General features: G+C 45.3%; 1 protein-coding gene across 5 annotated transcripts in view; it reads left to right on the top strand.

The window, feature by feature from the left end:
• The window catches only part of ect2 (epithelial cell transforming 2), a 91,491-nt gene that overhangs the window by 7,801 nt on the left and 62,599 nt on the right, over nt 1-21,091 (top strand). For all 5 annotated transcript variants that reach the window (XM_038816139.1, XM_038816140.1, XM_038816142.1 and 2 more), the window contains exons 2-5: nt 6,677-6,753; nt 7,354-7,533; nt 10,866-10,952; nt 12,289-12,396. In XM_038816139.1, the coding sequence (XP_038672067.1) occupies nt 6,677-6,753; nt 7,354-7,533; nt 10,866-10,952; nt 12,289-12,396 (452 nt within the window). The remainder of the gene's footprint in view (nt 1-6,676; nt 6,754-7,353; nt 7,534-10,865; nt 10,953-12,288; nt 12,397-21,091) is intronic.

Raw genomic sequence — 21,091 nt, forward strand, 5'->3', positions numbered from 1 at the left:
CTTGTCGCCTTTTGACTCTTTTGGTGCCCTCGGGTTTTCAACTCTTCTGCCAATGGGAACAGTTTCTTCGCATGTGCTCTTGCCTAGATTGGTCATGATTTGGAACACTTCTATCAAATCCTTTCTAAACTTTTTTTCTCTGGAGAATAGCCCTCGCTTAAATTTATCAACCTAACTGAAGTCCCTCATTAAACCTGTCATCACACCGTCCCCTCAAAACCAATTGTTGATCCTTCCACCTTGCAAACTACTGTCTCATCTCAACCTCCCTTTCCAAAGTCCTTGACTGTGTTGTCACTTCTCACATCTTTCCCATAACTCCATGTTTGAATCCCTTCAAAAACATTTCTACTCCTGCAGTACTGAAACATCTCTTGTAGTAAATCACTTGTGACTTTCATGTGACTGTGAATAAGTTAAACATTCCTTTCTCATCCTTCCCGACCTGTCTGCAGCATTTGACTAGGGTGACCACACCATCATCCTCCAACACCACCCCACTGCTCTCACTTGGTTCCATTCCTAGAACTTGCATTGACTTCTTCTTTTCTTGCTCCTGCACTATTACCTTTGGTGTCCCCAAAATTTATCCTTGTCTCTCCTCTCCTCCACCCCCCCCCCCCCCCCCCCCCCCCCCCCCGCCCCCCAAATTCTGTTTCTTAACTACATGGTGCCTCTTGGTGACATAATTGAAAGGCATGGAGTTTGTTTACACATGTACGCTGCCAACACCCAGCTCTACCTCACCATTCCCTACCTTTACTCCTCCACTGTTGCTGCTTTTCCAACATCCAGTACTGACAAATATCAAACATAAGCAGAAATCCCCTCCTATTAAATATTGGGAGGCTTGAAGCCATTGCCTTGGAACCACTCTAACATCTGTTCCCAAGTTGTAGACTCCATCTCTATCACTGGCAACAGTCTTGAGGTTAAGTCAGTCTGTTTGCAATTTAGTGTCACATTTGATCCTGAGATGGGTTTCTGAACTTGTGTTTGCACCATCGCTGAGATTGCCTATTTCCACCCATGTAACATGGCTCAACTTTGCTTTTGTCTCAGCTCATCTGATGCTGAAACCCTAAACCATACTATTGCTACCTCTCGACTATTCCAGTGTACTCCTGGCTGATCACCCTCTGGAAACCTGAGATCTAAAACTCTTATTTATGTCTCATTTCGCAGTATGTCCTCTGTGCTCACTGACCTACATTGGCTCCGTCATGCAATGTGCTGATTTAAAAAAATTAAAATCCTTCCGTTGTCTTTCCCCTTCCTAGCTCTGTAATCCTTCTAGATATCTGCGCTCCTGTTGAGATCTACCATGTGGAATTAGTGAAGTCTAGCAACACTAAAACTCAGTAGAAATTGGAGTTAAACTTCTCGGATGCAAACAAGAATCTTTATTGCCTCTACTTGATTACAATTGAGAGAAACTTAAATCTATTCTCAATAAAGTCCAGCTAGCAAAAGGACTTAGTGAAGTAACTTGTACACAATTTAACTTTCAAAATAATACAGAAATGTTTTTTTGCTTACGGCAAAACAGCTTGCATTTACTGGAAAAGTGAAAATATGAAAAATAGAGATAGCGAATAGTTAGGTCAAGTAGAGGATGATCCCGGAATAAAAATGGTTATACGGACCATCATGTTTATAGGAAATCTTATCAATCTTCAGCCATCTATTTACACCTCTAAGTCGTCCTAATTGGTTTGGGTGAGAATCAAATGTATTTGATTCGACGGTTATCTGTCAATCCTTAATGTGCAACATAAATTCTGAATGTTTCATGTTTGAATATTTGTGTATGTTATGTTATGCGATTCTCTGCTATTATCAAAACTAGCTTCTACTGGTTTTCTGCTGACTTCATTTTATCCACATTATGAACAGTGCCTTCATGTTGCTATCTTCATGTGCCTGCTTCATCCTTGATCAGATTACTGGTACAGCTCATGTCTTAAAGGGTTTTCTGACACAGTATGTAGACAGGCCAACAAGGGGCAAGGCCACATTGGATTTGGTACTGGGTAATGAACCCGGCCAGGTGTTAGATTTAGATGTAGGTGAGCACTTTGGTGATAGTGATCACAACTCGGTTATGTTTACTTTAGCAATGGGCAGGGATAGGTATATACCGCAAGGCAAGAATTATAGCTGGGGGAAAGGCAATTATGATGCTATTCGGCAAGATTTAGGATGTATAGGATGGGGAAGGAAACTGCAGGGGATGGGTACAATCGAAATGTGGAGCTTTTTCAAGGAACAGCTGCTGCGTGTCCTTGATAAGTATGTACCTGTCAGGCAGGGAGGAAGTTGTCGAGCAAGGGAACCGTGGTTTACTAAGGAAGTTTGGGGCCTCACGGTAGCATGGTGGTTAGCATCAATGCTTCACAGCTCCAGGGTCCCAGGTTCGATTCCCGGCTGGGTCACTGTCTGTGTGGAGTCTGCACGTCCTCCCTGTGTGTGCGTGGGTTTCCTCCGGGTGCTCCGGTTTCCTCCCACAGTTCAAAGATGTGCGGGTTAGGTGGATTGGCCATGCTAATTGCCCGTAGTGTAAGGTTAATGGGGGGATTGTTGGGTTACGGGTATACAGGTTACGTGGGTTTAAGTGGGGTGATCATTGCTCGGCACAACATCGAGGGCCGAAGGGCCTGTTCTGTGCTGTACTGTTCTATGTTCTATGTTCTAAGTTGAAGCACTTGTCAAGAGGAAGAAGAAGGCTTATGTTAGGATGAGACATGAAGGCTCAGTTAGGGCACTTGAGAGTTACAAGTTAGCCAGGAAGGACCTAAAGGGAGAGTTAAGAAGAGCGAGGAGAGGACACGAAAAGTCGTTGGCGGATAGGATCAAGGAAAACCCTAAGGCTTTCTATAGGTATATCAGGAACAAAAGAATGACTAGAGTAAGATTAGGGCCAATCAAGGATAGTAGTGGAAAGTTGTGTGTGGAATCAGAGGAGATAGGGGAAGCATTAAATGGATATTTTTCGTCAGTGTTTACACTGGAGAAAGACAATGTTGTCGAGGAGAACACTCCGGTTCAGTCGACCAGGCTAGATGGAATTGAGGTTCAAAAGGAGGAGGTGTTAGCAATTTTAGAAAATGCCAAAATCGATAAGTCCCCTGGGCCAGATGGGATTTATCCTAGGATTCTCTGGGAAGCCAGAGAGGAGATTGCAGAGCCTTTGTCCTTGATCTTTATGTCGTCTTTGTCGACAGGAATAGTGCCGGAAGACTGGAGGATAGCAAATGTTGTCCCCTTGTTCAAGAAGGGGAGTAGAGACAACCCTGGTAATTATAGACCTGTGAGCCTTACTTCGGTTGTGGGTAAAATGTTGGAAAAGGTTATAAGAGATAGGGTTTATAATCATCTTGAAAAGAACAAGTTGATTAGCGATACTCAACACGGTTGTGTGAAGGGTAGGTCATGTCTCAAACCTTATTGAGTTTTTTGAGAAGGTGACCAAACTGGTGGATCAGGGTAAAGCTGTTGATGTGGTGTATATGGATTTCAGTAAGGCGTTTGATAAGGCTCCCCACGGTAGGCTATTGCAGAAAATAAGGAAGTATGGAATTGAAGGTGATTTAGCGGTTTGGATCAGTAATTGGCTAGCAGAAAGAAGACAAAGGGTGGTGGTTGATGGCAAATGTTCATCCTGGAGTTCAGTTACTAGTGGTGTACCGCAAGGATCTGTTTTGGGGCCACTGCTGTTTGTCATTTTTATAAATGACCTGGAAGAGGGTGTAGAAGGATGGGTTAGTAAGTTTGCAGATGACACGAAGGTCGGTGGAGTTGTGGATAGTGGTAAAGGATGTTATAGGATACAGAGGGACATAGATAAGCTGCAGAGCTGGGCTGAGAGGTGGCAGATGGAGTTTAATGCGGAAAAGTGTGAGGTGGTTCACTTTGGAAGGAGTAACAGGAATGCAGAGTACTGGGCTAATGGCAAGATTCTTGGTAGTGTAGATGAACAGAGAGATCTCGGCATCCAGGTACATAAATCCCTGAAAGTTGCCACCCAGGTTAATAGGGCTGTTAAGAAGGCATATGGTGTGCTAGCCTTTATAAACAGGGGGATTGAGTTTCGGAACCACAAGGTCATGCTGCAGCTGTACATAACTCTGGTGCGGCCGCACCTGGAGTACTGCGTGCAGTTCTGGTCACCACATTATAGGAAGGATGTGGAAGCTTTGGAAAGGGTTCAGAGGAGATTTACTAGGATGTTGCCTGGTATGGAGGGAAGGTCTTACGAGGAAAGGCTCAGGGAATTGAGGTTGTTTTCGTTAGAGAGGAGAAGGCTGAGAGGTGACTTAATAGAGACATATAAGATAGTCAGAGGGTTAGATAGGGTGGACAGTGAGAGTCTTTTTCCTCGGATGGTGATGACCAACACGAGGGGACATAGCTTTAAATTGAGGGGTGATAGATATAGGACAGATGTCAGAGGCAGTTTCTTTACTCGGAGAGTAGTAGGGTTGTGGAACGCCCTGCCTGCAACAGTAGTAGACTCGCCAACTTTAAGGGCATTTAAGTGGTCACTGGATAGACATATGGATGAAAATGGAATAGTGTAGGTCAGATAGGCTTCAGATGGTTTCACAGGTCGGAGCAACATCGAGGGCCGAAGGGCCCGTACTGCGCTGTAGTGTTCTATGTTCTATGTTCTAATGTCAAATTATCTTTGAAAATATGTTTGTTAGAACAATAGCTTTTTTATCTTTGCTTAGTAAAAATGTTGTTTTAATCTCCAATTAGTTTATGCATGTCAGGCTTTTTGTGTCTCTGTTCAAGTCGTGTTTTATCATAACCTAAGGTTATGAGTGCTGAAATCCTCAATTCCTGATTGGAATTCTTAATCCTCAATTCCTAATCCTCAATTAAATCCCTGAAACAGGGACTTAATATTTACACTAAATAGCCTTCTTTTACCTTTCAGATCTATCAGGAAATAGTTGATTCCTATTAGCTCCCCTAATTCGGGTGTCTCGTGCATGACTGATTTTAATTGCTGCAACATTGGTGGTTCTACCTTCAATTGTTTAGGTCCCAAGCTCTGGAATTACCTCGCTACCTCTCTGCCACTCTTACCTCAGGATACTAAAACCTATCTTTAGTCACCTGATCTAATATTTCTTTCTGTGGTTTGTTGTCCTAAATTTTTAATATTCCTGTGAAGCACCTTGGGACGTTTCATTATGCTGAAGGTGCTATATAAATACAAGGTGTGCCAATATCATAAATCTTTTCATACTCCCTCTAATGCCTTCACATCTTTGTGAATGTTCATCATAAAATTATGGTGAATTTTGCATTGGCATCCACTTGTTACTGAGTGTGATTGTAAAACAGAGTAAAAATAAAACCGAATCCTGGGAATTTGAAATGAAAATAACAATTGTTGAAAATAAATAAAATCACTCCTATGAGGGCAGCACGGTAGCATGGTGGTTAGCATAAATGCTTCACAGCTCCAGGGTCCCAGGTTCGATTCCCGGCTGGGTCACTGTCTGTGCGGAGTCTGCACGTTCTCCCCATGTCTGCGTGGGTTTCCTCCGGGTGCTCCGGTTTCCTCCCACAGTCCAAAGATGTGCGGGTTAGGTGGATTGGCCGTGCTAAATTGCCCGTAGTGTCCTAAAAGGTAAGGTTAAGGGGGGGGGTTGGGTTACGGGTATAGGGTGGATTTGTGGGTTTGAGTAGGGTGATCATTGCTCGGCACAACATCGAGGGCCAAAGGGCCTGTTCTGTGCTGTACTGTTCTATGTTCTAAAAGGTAAGGGGCATTTTAGGTGCAACCCATCTTTCTTTTTCCCATTGTTATTTACTCCTTTAGCTTTAAGTGACTTAAGCTATCAATAATTCTTGTACCTGAAGATCTATCATCGTTTCTGCTTGCCCATATTTTTGTTCTTCTTATGCATTCTATAACCTGAAATATTTACCTCCGTCCGATCTGGTTTGTAGTTGGTTCTAATGACTAGCATGATATATTCTTTAAGCTTAATATGTGTGTTTTAACCAATTTTTAAAATTTATTCTGCCACGTGCATTTGTATGTTGGGCTCCTATTTTTATAACTGCCTTGTCCTGTTGATCTCTTGAACATTTTTGATAACTTTTGTGAATTTTCACTTCCAGTACCCACAGATAGTTGAAATCTCTCTCGTCTTTGGCCAGTAGGTGCAATTAGAATGTGTCATGTTCTTGATTTGGCAGTTTGTATTATACATATATTCAGTTCTCTGCACAAAGGCAGGTCTGATGCGACAATGCCACAACTTGCACTATGGGTAGGGTAAAGGGGCTGGTCCCACTGCAACCCAGATGGAACCATGATCAAACTTTCTGCTTTTTGCACCAACCCTATCCACACTGGCTATACAGCAAACCACGCCATCCCACCCGCAAGGAGTCGAAGTTGCTTTGGGGACTTGCATGTTGTCCAAAGCTATTTATATGGTAGAGGCTCCAATTTTCTTTCTATCAAATGGCTGACCAGGAATCATCTTCTCTCTTATCAACTGCTGTTGGCATACGTTGGAAGGATTTGCAAGTTGATACTTAACCTGTTGGCAACATTAACTCTGATCTAATTATTTCATTTGAAAACTACATTTAGTCAGTGCTGTGGAAGATCAATTTCTGCTCATAAATTTTTGGTTTTGTTTTCTAGGCACACCTCTTATTCAAACACAAGTTGCGTTAATGGGAAATGTTGGAGACACTGAAGAGATCCTGAAAGCCTTGGAGGTAATAATGCCATGTTTAAAACTTCAATCATATTCATTATCTTTTCATCTGTACGTGTCAGTGATGTGTGATCTATTACGGGAACATTTATTTTGAAATTCTGGTTCTTTTGTTACTGTGGTAATTCATCTTATTGGTAAAGCACCCAACATTCCTAACATGCTATAAGAAACAATTTTGAGCAAATACATACAGACATACTTGCATTCATCCTTTAAAAAGTGGAAGGTTTTAATTTTCTGTGTCGCTTGAAAATGAAGATTTTTAAAAAATTATTTTTTTCAGGGCAGCACAGTGGCGCAGTGGGTTAGCCCTGTTGCCTCACGGCACCGAGTTCCCAGGTTCAATCCCGGCTCTGGGTCACTGTGTGGAGTTTGCACATTGTCCCTGTGTTTGCGTGGGTTTCGCCCCCACAACCCAAAGATGTGCTGGTTAATTGCCCCTTAATTGGAAAAAATTAATTGGGCACTCTAAATTTATTTTTTAAAAAATGAAAATTAAGATTTTTATTTGTTCTTGCCCAAAGATCATGTGCCTTCTGCACAATGTGGAGAATTTGTGTTTCTAATTTCTTTGTTTTTTCTATTCATGATGACTTAGGAGATCAAGCTGCCATTTTTTAAATCAGAAAGCTTAGAAGATCTTGGGACTGAAACTATTGAGACGGCGACTATATTTGTGCTGGGAGAATTCGAAGGCCAACCGTATGGGACCTTGCACAAAATGAATGCTAGAATACTGGGGCCTCCTGTTCTACTTCATTGTGCTAGAAAAGGAGAGGTATGGATAATCATCAATGTAAATGTTAATGACGATTGGGAGATGTTGGAAAAATTTGGATTAGACGGGTAGTGGTCAATTTAAGGGTTAAAAGCCTGAGGTTAGAATGTTTTTGTTTAAAAATTCTGTTTGTAGAGCCTGGGTGGTTTTAGCAGCTAATGCACAAGTGTATTCATGGGGCGAGTCAATATGAGGGTGGAAATTACAGGGGTAATCTTTCAGTCTTCCCGAGACTTGGGAGGTGCCAGATGACTGAAGAATTGCAAATGTTGGCCTCTTCTTCAGAAAAGGTTGTAAGGATAGCAATAACAGGCCGGTGAGTTTAACTTCAGTGCTGAACAAGCTTCTAGAAACAATTATTCTGGATAGGATTGGTAGTCACAATGAAAAATGTGTTTTTTTTTATGAAGAGCCAGAGTTTGTGAAATTGTGTTTCACAAATTTAACTGGAGGTGTACATGGACTTTTAAAAGGCATTTGATACTGTGCCACATAACAGAAGTTGTAACTCAAGGAACAAAAGGCACAGTAGCCATGTGGTCAATTGTCTGTATAATAGGAAGCCAAAAATAATGGTCAATGGATATTTTTCTGACTGTTGGAAGGTTTTTAGTGGAGTTCCCCAGGGTTGGCATTGGGACACTTGTTTTTTCCAGATGGTTATTTATTAATTAATGATCTAGATGTTGGTGTGCAGGGAACAATTTCAAAGTTGCGGATGGTACGAAACTTGGAAGTATTGTAAACTGTGAAGAGGACAGTGTAAAACTTCAAAAGGACGTAGGCAAGGGGAGGAGTGGGCAGATTCGAGGCAGATGAAGTTCAATGTAGAGAAGCGGCAGGACGGTAGCATTGTGGTTAGCACAATTGCTTCACAGGTCCAGAGTCCCAGGTTCGATTCCCGGCTTGGGTCACTGTCTGTGCAGAGTCTGCACATTCTCCCCGTGTGTGTGTGGGTTTCCACCCACAGTCCAAAGATGTGCAGGTTAGGTGGATTGGCCATGCTAAATTGCCCTTAGTGTCCAAAATTTCCCTTTAGTGTTGGGTGGAGTTACTGGGTTATGGGGATAGGGTGGAGGTGTGGACCTTGGGTAGGGTGCTCTTTCCAAGAGCTGGTGCAGACTCGATGGGCAGAATGGCCTCCTGCATGGAAATTCTATAATTGTATGATAAATGGCCAAACAGTAAAAGAGGTAAAATTCTTAAGATGTGCAGGAGCAGAGGAACCTGGGTGTACATGTGCATCAATCATTGAAGGCAGCAGGACAGGTGGAGAGAGCAGCTAATAAGGCATAGTGTTCTGGGCTTTATTAATAATGGCATGGAATACAAGAGCAAGGAGGTTATGCTGAACTTTATAAGAAGACACTAGTTAGACCGATTGTGTACAGCTCTGCGTGCCACACTATAGGAAGAATATAAATGCATTGAAGAGAGTGAAGAAGTAGTTTACAAGAATGGTTTCATCACTTCAGTTATGAGGAATAGATTTTTGAAGTTGGGACTGGGCTATAAGGAAATTTGATAGAGATATATATCCGTTGCAGTAAGGTTTGTCAAAACCTGGTTACGGTATATATTTGTTGCAGTAATATTAAAGAACCACGGTTAAGGTATCCAGACTCTGTCTACTAAAGCTGTAATTAAGGAGTCATAAAAGGTTAGCTCATGATTCATTCCAACCACTTTTATAACAGATGAACAGACTAATGGGATATTGTTACCGTGGGCAGCACGGTAGCATGGTGGTTAGCATAAATGCTTCACAGCTCCAGGGTCCCAGGTTCGGTTCCCGGCTGGGTCACTGTCTGTGCGGAGTCTGCACATCCTCCCCGTGTGTGCGTGGGTTTCCTCCGGGTGCTCCGGTTTCCTCCCACAGTCCAAAGATGTGCGGGTTAGGTGGATTGGCCATGTTAAATTGCCCGTAGTGTCCTAAAACGTAAGGTGGTGGGGGGGGGGGGGGGGGGGGGGGGGTGTTGTTGGGTTACGGGTATAGGGTGGATACGTGGGTTTGAGTAGGGTGATCATTGCTCGGCACAACATCGAGGGCCGAAGGGCCTGTTCTGTGCTGTACTGTTCTATGTTATGGTTTCTGCAGATTCCCTGGAGAGGAGATCATTTATGAGGCGTTGTATTTACTTCTAGCTAAGCAGATCATGTGGCATCTTCATGGGATGCAGATGATGTAATTAAAGGGGGGGAGCCAGGTCTATGCGGTTTTGCAGTTTGCAAAGGATTTGAGTCTGATAAGAAAAATATTTAAAGTTGAACAAAGGTTTTGCCAAATACTGCTCGGTTGTGAAGTGTACTGGATCTGGTCCTGAAAGGATCGGTTTCTCTGCACAGCTAATCTGACTTGTATCGGGTTAGTAGCAGGTATAGATAGTAAGTTCAAGTTTTTCCTTTTGTTTAAGAACGGTTAAACTGATAATTGTAAAGCTATTTCTTTGATAAATCTATATTGAAATTGAAGTTTGCTTTAACATAAAAGGTACCTATTGGCCAGAGTCCTACTCCTGGGGTGAAGTATCCTTTCCACAGTTTTACGGATTAAAAATAATTGTTTGCCGTTCTCTGCCAGAAAACCTAACAAATGCTGGGTTCTCGCCCGGTATCCTGACAATTATTTGAAAATAAACAATTTGCCGGGGTACGGGGCAAAGGCAGGGGACTTCTAATACTAATTTAGAGAGCTGGTGCAGACACAGTGGGCTAATTGACACCTCTTGCACTGTAACGATCCTCTGATTTGGCTGTTGATTTGCCTTGAGAGTTTGAATGGCAATCTTCTGCATTGGCTGAGGATATGCAAGTAGCTAATCAAGAACTGGCATCAGCAGATCTGAAGGATCACAGATGCAGTTTTGTAATATACTCCAGCTGCAAGGGTAAATACGCTATTGCATGTTTGTAACATCATAAGCTTTCAAACCTGGATTGCAATACGAGTAGAGCAGTTTCCACAGCATCAGGAACTTATTAATGGGGTTGCAGTGTTAATTCCAAAAGTGGGTTTACAATGTAAATGCAAAGCAGAGGAACATATCGACTTTAATATTTCTGCTTCTCTGGAGAATTTTTGCCATGCTTAATTGTAAGGTAATTTTCCTTTTGAAAAAGCTGACATCCAGCTGTTCCATTCTGGTTCCTGATTTGTGCTTGTAGAGACTTATGCAAGAGGCACAGTATATTTATAACTTTAACTTGGCATGATGACTCAACCCACATTTAAAAAGAAATGGAGTTAGGAATATTTCCTATCTCATATATTCAGAAATCTTTATGTATTGAAATGATTATTTTAATTAAGCTACTATGTTGCTTCCCTGTAGCCTTTGCCTTTCACATCCCGGCCATTATATTGCACAAGTATGTTGGATCTGGTCTTGTGTTTCACTGGATTCAAGAAGGACAAGTTGGTGAGCATTTACTCTTTTTTGTTTTGTCCAGGTTCCACTGATTGATTTATGGTGACCATGATTTATGGTGACTATGTAGTATAGTATGACAAGGATTCTGAAAGTGAACATTGTGACTTCATACATTGGATGTTACATCGATATGCAGATCCACTCTGTTCCCCATAGTATTGTTATTTTCTCCCCCAATTTGGTCAGTAACCATCCAGTATTCAGGAAGCATACACTTTGAATTCATAACCTCAAGGTGTTCATGAAGAATCATACAAACTGTAGTTTTCAATAATATTTTTAACTTGGCCCCCAAACAAAATCCAAAACATGGGCTCCCTGGAAAAATAGTTGAAATTATTCTATTTCGAAGTTCTGCATTAACCATTTGATTTAAATTTCCCCTTCTGTTGGGCTATGATATCAATTATAGTAACAATGTCTTAACAAGATAATTTCTTTTTAAAAATTTGCAAATCACACACGTGACCGAACAGTGTTATTGTTGAGTGAGTTTACTTGCATACTTTGAGTTTAATTGCATAATTTATTTTTCTCTGCTGCACTCTTTACTCTCCATGGTATGCCTGGCTCTTCTGATTGTCTTAACAGGAATAATTATTTAGTTTAAACTAATGCTTTTAAAATTTTACTGCAAGCACCCATGGAATACTGGTTACTCTAGATGATACTACTGTAAATTTATTTTTGAATTGCAACCAATTATTTTTGAGGAGAGCCAGGTAGAAAGGGCTGATGATTATTGTGGCATCCTTTACTTATTCAAAAAGACTTTAATAAGAATAGCAGGTGCACCATATAAATTGATAAATTTACTACGAATGGGAGTTGATAAACATGGGTTGATTAGTTAGTTGGATTTCATTTTGTAAAAGATGTAAAAATATGTCTTGTTCTTCATTTCCCATTCCTCATTCCCATTTGGGCAGCACGGTAGCATAGTGGTTAGCACAAATGCTTCACAGCTCCAGGGTCCCAGGTTCGAATCCTGGCTTGGGTCACTATCTGTGTGGAGTCTGCACGTTCTCCCCGTGTGTGCATGGGTTTCCTCCGGGTGCTCCGGTTTCCTCCCACAGTCCAAAGATGTGCAGGTTAGGTGAATTGGCCATGCTAAATTTCCCTTAAGGTCCAAATTGCCCTTAGTGTTAGGTGGGTTTACTGGGTTATGGGGATAGGGTGGAGGTATGGGCTTGGGTGGGGTACTCTTTCCAAGAGCCGGTGCAGACTCGATGGGCCGAATGGCCTCCTGCACTGTAAATTCTATGAAATCAACAGCAACGAGAATAATTTAATTTGACAATGATCACCTTTTTTCAATCCGCAGCTTATTCTTGTTGCCCTGGCACATCATATGGGAGCAACCATTCGTAAAGAATACACCGGCAAAATAACTCATCTTGTGGCCAATTCTACTCAAAGCAGCAAGTTCAGGGTATGAACTAAATTTTAATCTTTGTGTTTGTTCATTGAAGAAACTGGAAGCTAATACTTTGAGAGGTTGTATAGGGTGGAACCACCGGGGGATGCACAAATTCCTGGATGGTTTGGAATATCTGAGGTTGGGAGGAGGAGAGTAGGGCCACATTGGAGGAGATGATAGGGGAGCAGTAGATAAAGGATCCAATTGGGAGGATGTGGTCGGGGACGGTGGCAGGGCCAGATGGGCTTCCGGGGAAGTACTATAAAACATTTTGGGATAAGTTGGCGCCGCTGATAGTGGGGATGTTTGCAGAGGTGATGGGGAAGGGGGTGTTGCCACAGGCTTTGGGGCAGGCATCGATCTCCTTGTTGCTCAAGAAAGATAAGGATCCGACAGAATGTGGGTCGTATAGGCCCATATTACTTTTGAGTGTGGACGCAAAGGTATTGGCGGGGAAGTTGGAAGTGCCCCCCGAAGGTGAGGGGAAGACCAGATGGGGTTTGTGAAAGGGAGGCGGCTCTTTTCGAACATTAGGAGGGTATTGAATGAAGTTATGGCACCAGCGGAGGGGAGGGAGATGGAGGTGGTGGTGGTGTGGGATACCGAGAATGCATTTGACCGGGGAGAGTGGGGGTATTTGATGGCAGTTTTGCAGCAGTTTGGGATTGGGCTGCGATTTGTGGAGTGGGTAAGATTTCTATACAGGGAGCCGAGGACGAGTGTCCACGTGAATAGTATGAATTCTGGGTATTTTGCTTTGCACCGAGGGACCAGGCAGGGATGTCCTATGTCCGCCCTGTTGTGCTGGCGATTGAGCCTTTGGCCATCATGTTGAATTTGGGGGGTGGATAGTGCGGGAGGTAGTGAAGCATAGAGAATCTTTGTATGCAGGTGATTTGTAATTATATGTGTCGGAAACAAGTGCGCCGATGGGTGGTATACTGGAGCTGCTTCGAGTGTTTGGGTCTCTTTCGGGATAGAAGCTAAATTTGGACAAAAGAAAATATTTTGTGGTGTACCAATTGAGGTGGGGGGGGGGGGGGGGGGGAGGCTGCCATTCTGTAGGCTGGTGACCCTTTGCCAGAGGTGTTTTTAAGGAGGTGGAAAAGGTGATTACCTCATTTATTGGAGGGGGAGGAGAAGGTGGCTAGGATGTTGCAGAGAGGACGGCAGTCAGGGGAGTTGGGTCTCCCAAATTTATTGTATTACTGGGTGGCAAATGCTGAGAAGATGAAGAGCTGGGTTAGAGTGGGGACACTCAGTGGGTTAGAACCCACTAGTGGGTTAGTGAGGAGAGTCTGTGCATGGGGTCGGGATTGAGTGCATTGGCATCAACGCCGCTCCCGATGGCCCTGGGAAAATATTTGGGGAGTCCGGTGGTGATGGCGATGTTGAAGATCTGGAAGCAGTTGCAGCAGCACTTTAGGTTGTGGGTGCGGTCAAGGGAAATGCCGATTTGGGGAAACCATAGGTTTGAGCCAGGGAAGTGTGATGGAAAATTTCGGAGATGGGAGGAAAGCGGAGTTAGGGTATTAAAGGATTTGTTTCTGGGGAGGCGGTTTGCGAGGCTGGAGGAGCTGGGGGAGAAACAGGGGTTGGGGCAGCAGGAGATATTTAGTCATATGCAGGTCCGAGATTTCACTCGCAAGGAGGTACCGAGCTTTCTGGTGGCGCTGGCCTCCACACTGTTGGAAGTGGTTACTGATGACAGGGGGAATGGAGAAGGTGGTGGTGTCAGTGATTCTGGGGGAGGATTAGGTATTGCTGGAGAAGATTAAGGCAAAGTGGGAGGAAGAGTCGGGGGATGGAATGGAGAAGGGGTTGTGGTCTGAGGTGCTCCGGATGGTGAATGCCTCCACTTCGTGTGCAAGGTTGGTGCTGATACAGTTGAAGGCGGTGTATAGGGCGCACCTCACAAGGACGAGGGTGAGCTGACTCTTTGAGGGGGTGGTGGATGTTTGTGCATGCCGTTTTGGAGGGGGGGGCGTGGAGAAGAGGGGCTAATCATGTTGATATGTTTTGGTTCTGTCCAAAGCAGGAGGAGAATTAGAGGGAGGTCTTCATGGTAATCTTGAAGGTGGTACATATGAAACTTGAACCTGAGCCCCCTGCAAACCATATTTGGGGTATCAGATAGGCTGGGGTTAGGAGGCAGGTGTCTTAGCCTTCGCCTTGTTGATCACCTGAAGCCAGGTCCTGTTGGGGTGGAGGTCAGCTTCTCCGCCCTGTGCCTCTGTGTGGCGGGGGACCTGCTGGAGTTCTTAATGCTCAAAAAAGTGAAGTTTGAGCTGAGGGCAAGGATGGAAGGGTTCTATGATTCATGGGCCTTGTTCATCATACATTTCAAGAAGTGGTTGACATCAAACATTGGGGGGGGGTTTGAATGTATAGGGTATTGGTAATTATATATGGGATGATGGTGGATTCCTGATTAGTTTTCCTTTGTGTTTGTTTTGTACTTAAAATCTTGATGGGTATTTGGTGGGTGGGTGTAAATTTGATGAAAATGTTCAAAAGGAGAATAAAAATGTATATATTTTTTAAAAAGTGAGTATTTGGAACACTTCCTCCAAAAGGCAGTGGAAGCAGAGTTTTTGAATATTTTTTGAGCTAGATAGATTCTTGATGAGTAAGTGTGTGAAAGCTTATCAGAGATAGGTGGATGTGTGGAACTGAATGTAGAGTCAGATCAGCCGTAATCTTATTGAATGACAGACTGCTCTTGATTCAGATGCCTGACACAGGAGACATTTTAGAGGACATAGCCACATTAGGTATCCATTGGTAGTATCTGTGCTGAGCCAGAAGCATAAAGATCTAAGTGTCTTCTCTTTTTCTATTTCTCTTTGCACTGTAGCAGCATGGATTATTTTGCTAAATTGTGGAATATGGTGCACAGGAAGAAGGGGCTGGGGGGAAAGAAACACAAATAGTCTTTGCTGTTAGGAAAAAGCTTTGGTTAATTCTTCAACATGTCCAATCAACCCAGAATTACAAAACCAATACAGTAGAATGGTTTATAGAGTAGGAAAAGGCCATTTGGCCTGTTGTGTCCATGCTGACTGTGAGAGCTACCAAGTCTAATCAAAAGTTCAGCTCTTCATCTATAGGTGTGGCATCTGAGTTCCTTTCAATCCGATGAGCATTTTTGCCTTGGCCACACTCTTTTCAGACTCTTGCCACTCTCGAGTGTGAAAATTACTGCTTAACTCTAATCCCGTTGCAAATTAATTTATATCTTTGGCCGATGGTATTGACTTTTCTGTTAACGGAAGTAGGTCCTTCCTATCCACTTTATCTGGGCCCTCATAATTTTATACGCTCAATTAAATCTCTTTTCCAAGCGCAACTCCAGTTTATCGATGGACTAGCAAGGTGGGCAGAAAAGTGATAAATGATTCAACCTGGAAAAAATTTGCTCAACTAAAATTCATCATTCATGGCAATATCCTTTTGAATCCCCTCTGTAACCCTCTCCTGATCATTTCCTTCATGTGACCAGACTGTATGAAGTACTTTAGCTGCTGTGCAACACTCATTTTGTTCTCCCTGATCTCTTACTCTATACGTTCTTGGTCACTTCCTTTCTTCAGGGATCTGTAGACCTACATTCCACGGTCATTTTTTATCTCGGCCATTTGTGATACATTCTGTTGTCAAAATGCATTAACTCTCACTTTTCCAGTTTGAATTCCATTTACTACTTTCCTGCCACCTGACCAGGCCTTTGATAGCTTCCTGAAATCCACAGCTTTATTTCTCACTATCAACCACATGACCTTTATCGTGTATTCTGAAACTTCTTAATTTGCAAGTCATTGAAACATACCACAAACAGGAAGGGACCTACTGAGCTCTATGGAACCCGAAGGGAAGCTACCTTCCAGTGACTAAAACAAGTTGGCAATAAACCTTTGCTTCCCAATGAACCAAGTTGGAATTGAACTTTGAATTCTTCCTTGAAACCCATTAACTTTTAATTTTTCTTAATCTTCTGTGGGGCATTGTCAAAATCGGTGCTAGAATTCATGTGGACTACATCAAGCAATTCGAAAATCGTGACAAAAAACGAATACAGGTCAGGGCAATTGTGATTGAACTGTACAGCGATGTAATCAGGCTGCACCTTTGAATTATTGTCCAGTTTTTTTAAGGCCGTTCAATTGCAGGAGGTAGTGCAGAGAAAAGCCACGAGTCTGATCCTTAGCACCATCACACTTGTTTAACCTACACGAGGTCCACGAGACCGGGCTGTGAGCCTTCTGGAATATGAACTACCCAGCTGAGGGGGCGAACCTACCTCATCAAGGGGGAAACAAACCAGGACATGAAAGCCCCAGCCCCAGAGTGGGCTGGGCACAGGAGACCCTTCGGGAGTGGTGTGTATAGAGTTTTCATTCTTCGTTCATTAAACCTCTTGTTTCCTTATGCTCCCGTGTGGTCGCTTCCTTGAAATCGTAACACTGGCAACGAGGATCAGACGGAGTTGCAGACGGCACCATTTCTGCGGTACCCGGCTGCTCTCTCTAGGCTTCAGGAGGTCAGTTTCGTCGACCACAGACAAGAAAATCCGGACAGGAGTGCAGCTCTTGTCATTGCAGGACACGAGATCCAGTTGGCCACTCGTGTTAAGAGTTTTTATGACCATGGAGAGCTGCTGGCGACAGCTGGAACTATGATGGCCCGGTAGTCTATGGGCAGCAGTCTGCTTGCCTACCCCTGGTCGTTGAGTGGGCCCCAGTTTGCTCAGCCACTATTGATTGAAGCGCTTCTGCCTCGACTGAGGTATTTTGGGAGGAATTTCTGTGCTCGTCCGGTTTCTGCCTCGGGTGGCTGCTGTGCTTGAACACCTTGCGGATGTGGCACCGCTGGTCGTCCCGGCCTGGAAGCCTGATTTTACCATATGCATTTATGGCGACTATAAGATGACTGTGAACAGGACCTCCAAGTTGGAATGCCAATTCAGCGAGGGGGGGCTTTCACACACAAGCCATGCGTACCTCCAGTTGCTGCTGGATCCAGAATCTCAGAAGTGCGTCATGGTAAACACGGTTGTATGAATAAACCAGGTTACCTTTCGGTGTATCATCAGCCTGCAACATTTTCCAGCATGTGATGGAAAACACATCGCACAGCCTCTCGCATGTGGCCGATTATTTCAACGATTTGTTGGTCACCGGGATGTTGTACTGGACCCACCTGGATAACCTCGAAGAGGTGCTCCGTCACTTTGCGGCCTCTGGTGTTTGCCTCCATAGGAAAAAATACGTTTTCCATGCCTGTGGGGTGACTAATCTAGCCTACTGCGTGGACAGGGATAGTTAGAGATGAGGTACTGGCCATCTGGCTGGCCCCCATTCTGGGGGAGCGAAGGAGCTCTATTCATTCCTGGGACTCGTACATTATTACAGCAAGTTCATATCTAGCTGTGCGACCATGTTGGGCCCCTGCGCAAGCTCCTCAAGAATGACCAGGCGTGGTCATGGGTCCGCCACAGGAGACTGTGTTCATGGAGGTGAAGAAGCAGCTGTCATCTTTCTGGCTGCTCGCCCATTTCGACCCTGTAAGGCCACTCGTGGTCACTTGTGACGGGGCATCAGGCGGTATTGTCCCATCGGATGGATGACGAGAAGGAGTGTCCAATCGCTTTTACCTCTGAGGCACTGGTTGCAGCTGAGTGCAGCTATGCCCAGATTCAATAGGAGGGTTTGGCCCTGGTGTTTGCCGTCAGGAGGTTCCATGAGTATGTCGATGGGTGTCGATTCACCGTGCTGACCAATCACAAGCCATTATTGGGGCTGTTTGAGGACAAAGCTATTTGTCTTATCCTTCCTCTTCCTCCCCCCCCCCCGACCCCCCCACAAATTGTGTTGGCTAGGATTCAGCAATGGGCCTCATACTGGCGACGTATTAGTAAGTGCTGCAACATTGCTCTGGGATGCATATCGCGCAAGCAAGCCTTGAGCCCACTCCTGACCAGGCCGCCAACTCCCTCTAGCATCAACATGGCCGCCATTACCAAGCCCTTCAAGGCCCATTTGCATGCGTGGACCCAATTCGATCCCCTGCTATTCAGGGTTTGCTTTGTATGGGGCCCAGCATCATAAGCTTCCCTGCAAGCTGAAGGCAATTACTACCAAGATAGCGTAATTCAGCATCGAAGGCGGTAACCTCCTTTGGGGGACACGTGTGGTAATTCCATAAAAGGGGCAAGGTCCCTTCCCTGTGGACCTCCAGAACGGGGAGCCTCAAGTTCAAAGATTAAGATGTCTACAGTTACGTAGTGGCAGGATATGGACACGGAGATCCAGTGGCTTGTCCAATGCTGCGGAATATGTCCGGTACGGCAAAAGCTCCCACTGGAGACACCCCTTCACCACTGGGAGTGGCCGGTCACCTGTCACCTATGTACGTGCCTCCATGCCAACTTTGCCGACCCTTTTCTTTTCTTTTTTTTTTTAAATAATTTTTATTGGAATTTTTTACAGAAAATATAAAAGTATAACAACAAGTAATAATATGCAACTAACTGCCCCATAACACCCACAAATCCCCCCAAACCGTAACGTCACGTGTATCACACTTCCCCCACCGCCCAACAAGAAAACTTAACCATAAATTAAAATTAAATAAATCAAATTTAAAATAAAATAAGCAAACATAGTCATCGTTCCCCCCCCCCCCCCCACCCCCCCGGTTGCTACTGTCCCAGTACCCTATCGTTGAGCCAGAAAGTCGAGGAAAGGTTGCCACCGCTTAAAGAACCCTTGCACCGATCCTCTGAGGGCGAATTTGACCACCTCTATCTTAATGAAGCCTGCCATGTCATTGATCCAGATCTCCACGCTTGGGGGCCTCACGTCTTTCCATTGTAGCAAAATCCTTCGCCGGGCTACTAGGGACGCAAAGGCCAGCACACCGGCCTCTTTCGCCTCCTGCACTCCCGGCTCTACCCCAACCCCAAAGATCGCGAGTCCCCATCCTGGCTTGACCCTGGATCCCACCACCCTTGACACCGTCCTTGCCACCCCCTTCCAGAACTCCTCCAGTGCCGGGCATGCCCAGAACATATGGGCATGGTTCGCTGGACTCCCCGAGCACCTGACACACCTATCTTCACCCCCAAAGAACCTACTCATCCTTGTCCCAGTCATGTGGGCCCTATGCAGCACCTTGAATTGAATGAGGCTAAGCCGCCCGCTCACACGAGGAGGAAGAATTTACCCTCTCCAGGGCATCAGCCCATGTCCCGTCTTCGATCTGTTCCCCCAGCTCCCCCTCCCACTTCGTTTTCAGCTCCTCTACTGACGCCTCTTCCACCTCCTGCATGAGCTTGTAGATATCGGATATCTTCCCCTCCCCGACCCAGACCCCCGAAAGCACCCTGTCACTCACCCCCCTCGCGGGGAGCGCAGGGAATCCCTCCACCTGCCGTCTAGCAAATGCATTTATCTGCAGATATCTAAACATGTTTCCCGGAAGGAGCCCAAATTTCTCCTCCAACTCCCCCAGGCTCGCAAACCTTCCGTCGATAAACAGGTCCCTCAGCTGTCTAATGCCCGCTCTGTACCATCCCTGAAATCCCCCATCCATGTTCCTCGGGGCGAACCTATGGTTCCCCCTTAACGGAGCCTCCATCGAGCCCCCCACTTCTCCCCTATGTCGCCTCCACTGCCCCCAAATCTTGAGGGTAGCCGCCACCACCACCACCGTGGTATACCTTGTGGGAGGGAGCGGCCACGGCGCCGTTACCAGGGCCCCCAGGCTCGTATCCCCACAGGACGCTCTCCATCCGTTTCCATGCTGCCTCCTCCCCCTCCATCACCCACTTACGCACCATCGACACGTTGGCCGCCCAGTAGTACCCCGAGAGGTTGGGCAACGCCAGCCCCCCCCCCCCCCCCCCCCCCATCTCTACCCCGCTCCAAGAAGACCCTCTTCACCCTCTGGATGCCATGCACCCAAACAAATCCCATGATGCTGCTGGTCACCCTTTTAAAAAAGGCCCTAGGGATAAAGATAAGCTTATGGAGAGCCCCCCAACTCCTGGCCACCTGCACCCCCAGGTACCTGAAACTCTTCACTGCCCTCCTGAAAGGGAGCCTCCCAATTCCCTCCTCTTGATCTCCCGGGTGCACTACAAATACCGCGCTCTTTCCTAAATTTAGCTTATAGCCCGAGAAGCCCCCAAATTCCGCTAACAGCTCCATCACCCCCGGCATTCCCCCCTCTGGGTCCGCTACATATAACAGCAGGTCGTCCGCATACAGCGATACCCGGTGCTCCTCCCCACCCCGCACCAGACCCCTCCATCTCCCTGACTCCCTCAACGCCATGGCCAGCGGTTCAATCGCCAGTGCAAAGAGCAGGGGGCGACAGGGGGGACCCCTGCCTGGTCCCACGATAGAGCCTAAAGTATTCCGATCTCCTTCCATTTGTGACTACACTCGCCATCGGAGCCGCGTAAAGCAGCCTCACCCATTTGATGAATCCCTCCCCAAATCCAAACCTCTCCAGCACCTCCCACAGGTACCCCTACTCAACTCTATCAAACGCTTTCTCTGCGTCCAGCGCCACCACTATCTCTGCCTCCCCCTCCACTGCCGGCATCATGATAACATTGAGCAGTCTCCGCACATTCGTGTTGAGCTGCCGCCCCTTGACAAATCCAGTCTGATCTTCGTGAATTACCTCTGGCACACAATCC

The sequence above is a fragment of the Scyliorhinus canicula genome, chromosome 13 (assembly GCF_902713615.1).
Source record: "Scyliorhinus canicula chromosome 13, sScyCan1.1, whole genome shotgun sequence".
Classification (NCBI taxonomy): domain Eukaryota; kingdom Metazoa; phylum Chordata; class Chondrichthyes; order Carcharhiniformes; family Scyliorhinidae; genus Scyliorhinus; species Scyliorhinus canicula.